Source organism: Limulus polyphemus, unplaced genomic scaffold (assembly GCF_000517525.1).
Source record: "Limulus polyphemus unplaced genomic scaffold, Limulus_polyphemus-2.1.2 Scaffold903, whole genome shotgun sequence".
NCBI classification, from domain to species: Eukaryota; Metazoa; Arthropoda; class Merostomata; order Xiphosura; family Limulidae; genus Limulus; species Limulus polyphemus.
This window is the reverse complement of record NW_013666513.1, coordinates 292,751-305,375: the sequence shown is the minus strand read 5'-3', so window position 1 is coordinate 305,375 and position 12,625 is coordinate 292,751. Positions and strand designations below refer to the sequence as shown.

General features: G+C 35.9%; 1 protein-coding gene across 1 annotated transcript in view; it reads left to right on the top strand.

Annotated features, from left to right (window-relative positions):
* LOC106461132 overlaps positions 1 to 12,625 on the top strand; it is an 82,369-nt gene that overhangs the window by 13,942 nt on the left and 55,802 nt on the right. Inside the window, exon 2 of the mRNA XM_022388003.1 lies at positions 10,036 to 10,106. Coding sequence (XP_022243711.1) covers positions 10,036 to 10,106 — 71 coding nt within the window. The remainder of the gene's footprint in view (positions 1 to 10,035; positions 10,107 to 12,625) is intronic.

Genomic DNA, 12,625 nt, shown 5'->3' with positions numbered 1-12,625 from the left:
AAGACTAGAGGGAAGGCAGTTAGTTGTCACCACCCACCGCCAAATCTTGGGCGACCTTTTTACCAACGAATAGTGGGATTGACCGTCACATTATAACGGGTTTTAGTTGTTCATGATTACTAACTTAGTTAGAGCATAATCATGCCCAGACTTTCTTGTTGTTTGGCGTGTGGATATGATGTCATTTGTAAAGTAGCATAAAAATGCCTATCATAGAAATTTCTGAATTGAGGAAAAATATAAACTAGTTAGTATCAGTTATATAGCAATTTCGGTTTCTGAGAGAATAAGCATGATTTAGTAATCTGGTTATACATAGAATTTCATGTTCTTGGGAGTGTTTGCTTTGTTGTTAAGCACAAATATACACAATGGGCTATCTGTCCCGAGCCCACCACTGGTATCGAAACTCGGTTTCTTGCGCGATAAACCATCAGACCTGCCGCTGAGCCACTGGAGGGGGGGGGAGAGATCTTGGGAGTGTAAACATAACTTTAACTAATCGGTCTTGATGAGGCAGTCTCTTTTCTTAAAATTATTAAACTAGAATTTATGTTCTCCTTTTCATACCAGCTAAATGTTCTTGCAAGATATATCGAATGTTTAGGCATACAAATAGACTAATCCAATTAATTAAAAAAAAGTTTGTTTGGTTGAAGTTAAGCACAAAACTACACAATGACCTATCTGTGATCTGCCCACCACTGGTATCGAAACCCGGTTTCTAGCGTTGTAAAAAAAAAGAGATAATGATTAAATCTGTCTTGTGACGTAAAAGACCGGGTATAAGTAACACAATATAACTTTATAGATAACGACTGCAACTTTAAAATTGATGCTCAGATTTCTTTATAACTCGCTCACTTTCCTGTTTAACTATGTAGGGGGGGGGGCAGACACATGGACACTTAGCGAGTAAAGGTGCATGAGAAGTTTGATTGAGATCAGTAAAAAATTGTAACCGTGAAGGGTGAACACAGACAACAATCCTGCTTTATATACATTCAATATATGTAAAAATCAGTTGCCTTTTGATAGTGGTTCGTTCCTGTATGTCGCTTAACAGTAAATCTATGAATATATTAGACTTGAATTTAAAAATGCAGAATACCTATGTTAACTGCATGGGTAACACCAAATTACAGAGGTAAAAACTATCTTAATTGTATAGGTCGCATCAACTTACAGGTGCAAAAACTATTTTAACGCTAGATGTCGCATCACCTTACAGTGGCGAAAACGTAACTTTAGAGGTCACGCCAGCTTACTATATTAAATATATAGTTCACGTCACCTTATAGGGGCAAAAATTAACCAAACAGTATAGGTCCCACCAGCTTACAGGGCCAAAAACTATCTTAATTGTATAGGTCACAATAGCTTATAGGGGCATAAACTATCTTAACTGTATAGGTCACAACAGCTTATAGGGGCATAAACTATCTTAGCTGTATAGGTCCCACCAGCTTACAGGGGCAAAAACTAATTAAACAGTATAGGTCCCACCAGGTTACAGTGGCAAAAAAAACTATCTTAACTGTATAGGTCACAACAGCTTATAGGGAGCATAAACTATCTTAACTGTATAGGCCACAATAGCTTATAGGGGCATAAACTATCTCAACTGTATAGGTTCCACCAGCTTACAGGGGAAAAAAACTAACTAAACAGTATAGGTCCCATCAGATTACAGGGGCAGAAACTAGTTAAACAGTATAGGTCACAACCGCTTATAGTGGCATAAATTATCTTAACTTTATAAGTCACAACAGCTTGCAGGGAAATAAACTATCATAACTATATAGATCACAACAGTTTATAGAGGCAAAATTATCATAAATGTACAGGACACAACAGCTTGCATGGGCATAAACTATTTTAGCTGTATAGGTCACATCAGATTATAGGGGGAATTTTATGTTAACTGTAGAGGCCAAATCAGTTTATAGGGGAAATTTTATGTCAACTGTATAGGTCACATCAGCTTGCAGAAGTAAAAACTATTTAAGCTCTAGATGTCACATCACATTACAGGGGCAAAAATGTACTGCACTGTATAGGTCACTGCAGATTAGAGGGGCAAATCTATCGTAACTGTAGATTTTAAATCAGATTACAGGGGCATATACTCTTAGCTCTTGAAGTCACGTCAGTTTACAGGGGCAAAAACTAACTTAACTGTAGAGGTCACGTTAGCTTACAGTTGCAAAACTGACATAATTGTAAAGGTCACATTACCCTACAGAGGCAAAATTAATTAATTATATAGCTCACTTCAACTTACAGGGGCAAAAATATTTTATCTGTATTGGTCACAACAGCTTACCGTGACAAAAACTATATTAACTGTAGATTTCACATCGGATTATAGGGTCAAGTCTAACTTAACTGTGTAGGTAACAACAGCTTATAGGGGCAAAAATCTTTTAGCTTTACATGTCACATCAAATTACAGGGGCAAAAAATAACATATATATTTAATTAGTTTTGCCCCTCTAAGCTACTGTGACCTATACCATTAAGATAGTTTTTGCCCCTGTAAACTGATATGATCTGTACAGTTAAGATAGTTTTGTCCCTGTAAACTGTTGTGGCCTATACAGATAAGTTATTTATTACCCCTGTAAGCTTTTATGACATCTACAGATAACATGGTTTTGCCCCTGTAAGCTGATATGATGTATACAGTTAAGATAATTTTGCCCCTTATGCTGATGTGAACTGTACAGTTAAGCTAGGTTTTGCACGTGTAAACTCATGTAACATATCCAGTAAAGATAGTTTTGTCCTGTAAACCTATGTGTCTTCTACAGTTAAGTGTTTTTTGCCCCTGTCACCTGATGTAACATCTACAGTTAAGTTAATTTATGCCCCTGTAAGCCTGGGTGACCTACAGAGTTCAGACATTTTTTGCCCCTATAAGCTGTTGTTACCTACACAGTTAAGTTAGACTTGACCTTGTAATCTGATGTGAAATCTACAGTTAATATAGTTAAAAGTTTTTGCCCCTGTAAGCTGTAGTGACCTATTTACATAATTACTTTTGCCCCTCTAAGTTAATGTGATTTATACAATCAAGTTAGTTTTGCAACTGTAATCTAATGTGATCTACAAAGTGAAGATAGTTTCTGCCCCTGTAAACTGATGTGACCTGTACAATTCAGTTATTTTTCGCCCCTGTAAGCTGATGTAACCTAGTCAGTTAAACCACTACAGCTTACAGTGGCAAAAACCATTAAACTGTAGATTTCACACCAGATTAAAAAGGCAAAGTAATTTAACTCTATAGGTTACATCAGCTTATGGGGCAAAAACTATCTTAACTGTATATGTCACATGAGCTTACAGGTGCAAAACCTAACTTAACTTTACAGGTCACATCAGTTTACAGAGACAAATCTATCTTAATTGTATAGGTCACATCAGGATATATGAACAATACTAATTTAACGGTGTAGGTCACAACAGCTTACAGAGGCAAAACTAATTATATATATATATATATCACAGCATGTATAGGTGACATCAGTTTACAGAGGCAAAATTTGTCTTCACTGTGGAGGTCACAATAACTTACAGGGGCAAAAACTTTTAACTGTAGATTTCACCTCCGCTTACAGAGGCAGAACTGTCTTAACTTGTCACTTAAGCTTGCAGGGCATAAATTATCTTAACTGTAGATCTCACATCAGGTTATAGGGGCCAATACCCTTAACTATAGAAGTCACAGAAGTTTACAGGTGTAAAAACTATATTTACTGTAGATGTCACATCAGATTACAGGAGTGTAAACTCGTAACTGTAAAGGTCGCACCAGCTTACAGGGGCAAAAACTATCTTTACTGTATAGGTCACATCATCTTACAGTGGCACAAAATATATTAACTGTAGATTTCACAGATAACGTAACTGTATAGGTCAAAACAGCTTACAGGGGCAAGAGCTTTCTTATATGTATATGTAATATCAGGTTTCATGGGCAAAATATATCTCAACTGTAGAGGTCACATCTATTTACAGGGGCAAATACTTTATTAACTGTTGATGTCACATCATATTTCAGGGGCAAAAACTATCTTAACTGTAGTTGTTAAATCAGATTATTAAGGCAAAAAACTAACTTAACTAAGTTAACTGTATAGGTCACAGCAGCTTATAGGGGAAAAACTATCTTATCTGTAGAGGTCAATCAATTTACAAGTGCATATCTAATTTAACTGGATATGTCATAACAGTTTATTGAGGCAAAACTGTCTTGACTGTAGAGGTCACATCAGCTTACAGAGGCAAAAAGTATATCAACTGTAAATGTCACATCATCTTACAGGGACGAAATCTGTATTAACTGTAGTTGTTACATCAGATTACAGGGTCAAATCTAATTTTGCATATGTCAATATTTTACAGGGGCAAAACTATCTTACATGTATAGGTGACATCATCGTACTGGGGCAAAATATGTCTTCATTGTATATCACATCAGCTTACAGGGACAAAAACTATATTAACTTTAGATGTCATAATATTACAGGGGCAAAAACTAGCTTAATGTTATAGGTAACATCTTCTTACGGGGGCAAAAACTATTTTAACTGTACCTGTTAGATAAGATTATTGGGGCAAAAACTATCTTTACAGTAGAGTATGATGAATGGGAACTTTGTTGAAGAAAGCTTGGTGAAGGAATGGTAGGGGCACTCGGAAGGTTTTTAGAAAACTCCAGTTGGTCATTTTTGGACAGTTAGGACGATGCTTATATATATTGGTGCTTAAAAACTGTCGTAAAGCGCTTCTAGGAAAGCTATATCGTTTGAAAATCTTAGTTGTGTTTTTATTTTATTTTATTGCTTCTGGGACAAAGTAACATGAATGTACAATTTACTAGAACTTAATTCTGATGTTTATACGTTAAGAAACACTTTACAGTCTTGGCCAAAATGTTTACATACTATTCTATATTGATGTTATTGTCTACATGCATGAATTAGTTATTCAGTAAATGCCCGAATAGTAATAGAAAAGGCAGCGTATGATCTGACAAACATATACGAGTTGTCATTCTGTCATTAGATGTTTAGAGCATTTGCTCGTCAAAACACACATTCACACCTGTTTTGTATATAAGGGTGTGCTTTTGGAATAATATTTTTCGAAATAAATCAACGCTTTGTTCAGACAATTACTCTGTACTTGGTGTGTAGTCATGCCTTGTCATGTGCCATAAGTTATAGGGCGCCGAATTGTTCGACTGCACAGAAATGGTATGAAGCAAAAGGACATTCTTAGACCAGTAGGGTACCCCCAATGTCCTGTATTGAGAATCCTGAAACGTCATAGGACTACAGGAAACGTTGTTCCAGGAAAGTGTACTGGTAGATGCTGAAAAATTACTGCCCGAGATGACCGTGTTTTGATCTAAAGAAGTCTTGCAACGCTTTACGACAGGAATAGCATGAACACATTCATTCCAGGGTATTCAGAAGAACATTGAATAGGAGATTGACCAAACAAGTTCATTTAGCAAGAAGAACTACTTGCTAACAGATAGTGTCTAGAATTCACCGTTGTCACCGTGTTACTTGGGCAAGGCAGCATGACAACTAACAGTAGGACACTGGCGACATGTCATCTTTTCAGATTAGTACTGTTTCTGGCTTTTTAAAGCTGATGGTAGGATTTGTGTTCGTTTTTTACCCGGGAAACAGAAAAGGGAAGGCTGTCTTTCTCACAGGGAACACACAGGAGGTAGTGCAGTACATGTTTTGGCAGCTATTCATCATGGTGGAAAAACTGCTTTCAGGGAAACTTCAATGACGCCTCCAACAGGCATCACACGGAGGTGATATTTTAACCATATGCTAGGGCAGTGGTTCCCAACCTGGGGTCCGCGAAGGTAATACCATCTCATTAAACAAGTAGGTTTTTAATACTGCTGTTTTTTTTAATTGCACTCTCAGTTATATATGTCTTTTATTTGATAATGAAAAATGGGAAAACGAGTTAATTATTAGTTAATAAGAAGTTTTTTGGGTAGACAGGATCTTTCAAAAACATGGGGTCCATGGGGAACAAAATAACAGTAAAAGAGGCCCTCGGTGGTGAAAAGGTTGGGAACCACTGTACTAGTGCAAGGTTTGGAAATAACTTTGTGTTCCAGGATGACAATGCCACTGCCCACAGTGCATGTAGTGTACAGGATTATCTCGACCAAGAGAACGTTACAAGATTACCATGGCCAACAAAGTCTTCAGATTGTTAGGCAGAATTGAGCCGGAAAATTGCTAGCCACGACCATAAACCAGCTACTTTAACTGTGTTGCAGCGCCTTCTAGTGAAAAGTTGGGATGAAATTACAGTGGATTACATCAATAACCTCATCGACAGCTACGTCGCCTTGCGGAGGTTATTAGAATACATGGTTTGTTTGTTTTTTAATTTCGCGCAAAGCTACACGAGGGCTATCTGCGCTAGCTGTCCCTAATTTAGCAGTGTAAGACTATAGGAAAGGCAGCTAGTCATCACCACCCACCGCCAACTCTTGGGCTACTCTTTTACCAACGAATAGTGGGATTGACCGTCACATTATAACGCCCCCACGGTTGAAAGGGCGAGCATGTTTGGTGTGACAGGGATTCGAACCCGCGACCCTCAGATTGCGAGTCGAGTGCCTTAACCACCTGGCCATGCCGGGCCCCAGAATACACGGAGAACCAACTAAGTACTGAATGTTTAATATGAACTGATATAAGGTTACAGACACTATTTATAATAATTTGATGTTATATTTTGTCGGTATATATGTTTTGGTAAGGTTTTGTTGTGATAGGTGAAATTCTGAATTACACATCTTTCTACATGTGTCTGATAAAATTGTTTGCCATTCTAATGAATCGTTCATGATGTCCATGTATTTCTCAGTTTGGCATCGTAAATTGTATTTGTATTTCAACTTAAAAATAATGATCTTATTTGTTACAAAATTTGCAAACATTTTGACCAAGACTGTATTTCCAATTTTGTGTCTGTTTTTCTCTTTATACATTTCTACGAATGTTAAATAATTCAGTAGAGGTAACTTTAAGCTTCAGTTTCGTTTCCACAAAGAATAGAAATCCTGGTTGAATGGATCTGATATGTCCTGGTAATTAGGACACTTGACTCAAAACACTGCAGGTAGCGAGGTCAAATCCTGTCAATGAACATGCTCGCTCTTGCAGCCCTTGTGGCGTTACATTGTGACAGTCAATGTCACTTTTCGTTTGTAAAAGAGTAGTCTTTCCTTTAGTCTATCACTTCTGATTAGAGACGTCTAGCGAGTAGTTTTGCGCGAAATTCAACAAATAAACAAACAAATTATTTTTAAACATTTCACGTAGAAACAGAAAGTCATATTGAAGTTTTTCTTTAAGTTATACTTGTAATTTAATTTTATTAGTTATCATATTTTAAAATATTATATTTTAAATCCATTTGATTTGTAATTACATTGAAATATTTTCGATGAATAGCAATACGTGTTTGATGACATTTAGGTATATCAGAATTGTGACTCAAATCTGACAAGTCTGTGTTATTGTAGATAATAGATCGTTAATACAGTTTAGCCAAAAAAATAGTTGGCTCAGTACAGTATAAACCTTTTCTTATTATTTTTTGAGTTGTAAATCTGAATCAACTGTTATTCACACAGTCAACTAACTAACAGAACACCCAGTGGTCGGAACACTATTTATATAAACCATTTGATACAATAACAATTGTTATGGTGTGTACACCTTTTACAAGCCGGCGAAGAATGATTACAATTATACTTGTCATAAGGCATTAGTGCTTTTGTATCCCAACCGGCCTAATGAGCTCTGGACTGAGCGAAATGCGTCGTCGGCAATATAATGTGGTTGGAATACTATTATTATACACTCTTCTAATACTTGTAAATCCCTAAGGGACTAGATTAAGAATGTAGTGTTTAAAATGTCTTAGTCCTAATACTAATGTCTCATTACAAATATAATTGTTGTGTTTAATTGTTTTTCATGTGCTATAGAGATAATTCTAATAAACATCCTTCTTGTTGTTTTTTTTTATAATTATATTGTTATGATACTGAAGATAATCTTAACACATTGTTAACCGATATTGTTGATAACACTAAAATGTCTATATATCGTTTTATAAAAATGATAAAACTAAAAAAAAGTCTTATTTTATTACATTACAGCTTTTACAGTAAAGACCATTATTTTTTAAAACAGGTATGACGCTTCGGTCAGTGGTGCGATCATTCTCTAGTACACAAGTTTTAACGATAAGCCTTCAACATAATAAGCTTATTTAGACGTAACGTTGTAACGGCATAAAGTAACACGCCGCTACGACCAGGGTTCAATAAAAAAAAACAATTTATTAAACTGTAGAAACACTTGAAACAGAATGTAGCACTTACCAAAAATACAGTTAATAAACACGTGCCTGACCAGGACTTGATACTAATGTTAATAATACTAATGTTAACACAAATATCATTATTAATTATTGCAAATAATGGAATCAGGAAAAAGAACAAGAAGAAGAAGAAAAAAACCTAATTCCAAATAAAAACAACACGATATTCCAAAATCACTTTTCTATATTAATAACAATATCAAGTGACAAACAGCAATAATTCGCTAACTATATCATTCACTAACTATCTCGTGACTCAGTTTATGAAGCTTATGGCAGGGTATTTATTCACACCGTTAAATCCCGAGAGTACATCTTATGTGATAATAAATTTACATAACCTTTTGCTACATTAATAATATCTGTACGTCACCTCTATGGAAGCTGGTGTCAGTTTCATAATCTGTTTTATAAAGGAAAGTGTGTGTGTCCGGGAAAGAATAAATATGTTCCTTATACGTTCCCACATTTCTTGATCAATCAGCATAAACTTGACACAGTGATATAGAATGACATGTGAAAGGTGATGAATGGGGCTGGAGTTGGACCCCTCCCCCATCTAATTTCTAAAACTACCAAATCAGCACAACTTAACACAGTGATACAGAATGACACGAGAAAGGTCATGAGGGGGGGGGTGGACCCCCCATCTAATTTCATGTTAATATAATTCTTGAAAATATTATTTCTTTCTTTTCTGTATTGGAACCTTTATGTATTTTTATTGCAATTTTAATGTTTATTATACTAAGGAAAAAAAAATAGAAGCACAATCTCCGATCCTTTGTTACAAACGAGTTTTTATTTCACCCGTTTAGCTGGTACATACATATTTACTCAAAATAAACGTGATAAGTTAGAAGGTAAGTTAACGTTTTAAATTTAACTAAAAATTCATAGATAAACTAAACGATAGAAGGAATAATAAATGGACAGTAAACAAAACCACAACTAAAAAATAATAATATAATTCGCTATCTCACAACGTTTATATTTTTTATTTACATTGACTTCATTGCTAGTTACTGAAAACCGTGTAGTTACATTGAGTATTCAGTCAACAAAGATTAAAACCGTTAAAACTCGTGTACTTGAGAATGATCACACCGGTGATCGAAACGTCGTATGTTTTGCTTGTTTTGAATTTCGCGCAAAACTACACGAGGGCTATCTGCGCTAGCCGTCCCTAATTTAGCAATGTAAGACTAGAGGGGAGGCAGCTAGTCATCACCACCCACCGCCAACTCTTGGGCTATTCTTTTACAAACGAACAGTGGGATTGGTCGTCACATTATAACGACCCACGGATGAAAGGGCGAGCATGTTTGGTGGGACGATTGAAACGTTCTAAATATATTCTTTACCACTGTAAAACTTGTAACGTGTAATAAAATAATATTAATCAGTAAATAAACTCAAAACGAAACTATTAAAAAAGTCTTGCTGTAAATTATTTCTTTTAAATAATATTCGTAAGACACTGACAGTTTCGATAAAATTTATTCATTCCCGATGATAAGTTTTGTGTGGTCTGTTTCGTCTGGGTGATAATTATTTGTTTAGGTCGTGTGTTTTTGTTTTTTTTTTCAGGCGATATTGTTACGTCACTACCTTCAGGTGCATCAGTCAACGTGACATGGCATCTCGCCTATCCTCACAAGGTAATGTTTTATTTATATAAACATTTATTATTTACCCAAAGTTAAAGAGACAGAAGTTAAATTAACGCAAAGATTCAAAGTGGGTTATCTGCTCTGTGTTTCTCGCGGGTATCGAACCCCGAATTATAGTGTTAGATTAGAAATAAGAGAAAATATTTAGTGCCAACATAGTTTGGAGTTTTATTTAATCAGTAGAGTTTCCAAGACACGGGAAATAAAATCTTTTGAGATTCGTAATTGCTTCCTTCAAGAATATATCCCCACCCCCTCCTGTGTGTGTGTGTGTTCAGTCACGTTAAAAATATTTTACTTGGTATGTCTTCGGACTTACAGTGCTAGAAATTGGGTTTCGATACCCATGGTGGGCAAAGCACAGATAGCCAACTGTGTAGCTTTATGCTTAATTACAAACAAACAAATAAAATTTGTATGTCTTCTGAAAATTGGTCTGAAGCAAGCAGTATACACACAGAGTAACCCTAAAACTAAATATTTGTGTAACTTTTATCCACTTAAATGTTTATATATAGTTCTCATCTATATTTAAATCCAAATACAGTTATAAGTATCGTAATTTTGGTCCCCGTATGTTCTTTGCCGACCCCTCCAGCCTTAAAATATCACTAGTTGGTCAGACAAGAGTTAGCTGTAGGTGCTGCTGAGGAGCTGTCTTACCTTTAGTCTGTCAGTTCAAAATAAGGGACATCTATTCACAGATAACCCTTCAATTGCCTTGTGCAAAAATTCTAAAACAAATCAACCAGATTGCAAAGTTAAAAGACAAACATTTCATAAACTAGCCAGTTTCTCATCATGAATACGACGCATATATAACTTAAATTCAACCTGCTCTATATTCTCTACGGCTAGAAAGGTCAGAGAAGTAATTTCACAGCATGATGCGACGCGCATATATATATATATATATAATTTGAATTCAACCTGCTCTATATTCTCTAAGGCTGGAAAGGTCAGGGAAGTAATTTCACAGCATGATGCAACACATATATATAATTTAAATTCAACCTGCTCTATATTCTCTAAAGCTAGAAAGGTCAGAGAAGTAATTTCACAACAATGAATGCGACACATATATAATTTAAATTCAACCTGCTCTATATTCTCTAAGGCTGGAAAGGTCAAGGAAGTAATTTCACAACATGATGCAACACATATATAATTTAAATTCAACCTGCTCTATATTCTCTAAGGCTGGAAAGGTCAGGGAAGTAATTTCACAACAATGAATGCGACACATATATAACTTAAATTCACCTTGGTGTATATTCTAGACTCTCACACTTAAAGCACACCCACAGTCCCAAAGTGTGGAGCGCGAATTTACGGCAGTGTGACGTTAACCACTAGATCACGCCTGTCCCATCTATTTTACATAAACAATTCTACAGATCAATAATTTTGCTATATTTTTATTTGTTTTTGAATAAATAAACTTTTATACGTTGTTTTTGAATCTTAAACACTGGGCCTTTTATAGTCTGTGGAGTGGAAAATACAAATTTTTTCAGCCATGACTATTTACATAATTATTATAATGTTGTTTTCATTGGTGAGAACAGGACCTACTCTAAATTTCTAATCACATCTTTGCATTGGAAAGAAAAACTTGCTATATTGGACAGATTGACTGATCTTTATGTGCCTAACGATGCCTTGTGTGGAAACGATCTAATGGTGATGACTAGTTTTGAAAAGTTATGCAAAGTTGACCTCCAATAGAACCAATTAAATTTTGTCAAGTTCATAAGGGAGAGATGATCCAAATACCCTTATGGCCCCGCATGGCCAGGTGGTTAGAGCACTCCACTCGCAATCTGCGAATCCCCGTCACACCGAACCCGGTGTCCGAACTAGGACTCAAGTCTTACTCCCGGATACTCACCTCCAACAGAATTTGGAGGTGTGAGAAACACCTTACGAAACAAACAAAACAAATAATCCAAATACACTCAGAAACATGTATTTTCCCCTGTATACCAGACTTTTCAGACCTCGTGGAAAGAACTGACTGATCCATGTTTCTATTATAAAACCATACTACATGCGTGTCCCCTCACTATTCCAACGACGAGAAAATACCATACTTACATTGCAGTAATACTGAAAATTGTATTCATCAGTAATTTACTCATAGTCACTGGTCATTATGGCAGTCGTGACATTTATATTGCAGACAGAATAACCCTGATGCCCCAGCTACAGAAACTGACCCCCCCACACACACACACAAATGTAAAAATCATTTTTATGCCGCTGACCTCCCTTATATACACTGAGTGGTCACAAGTAAATAGACACCTAATTTTTCGTCATTTAACTGATTAATGCTAACTAATTTGTGTTCACAGAGCAATATATAAATGAAAATGGTCCGCACACTAATTATCTTGTGCTACAACATACCTGGAACTCAAGGTTCTCTCGAATTGTCAGATTTTGTTAGAGGAAGGATAGTTGGACAAGCAGATGGTGGAATAAGTCAGCGGCAAATTTCGCAG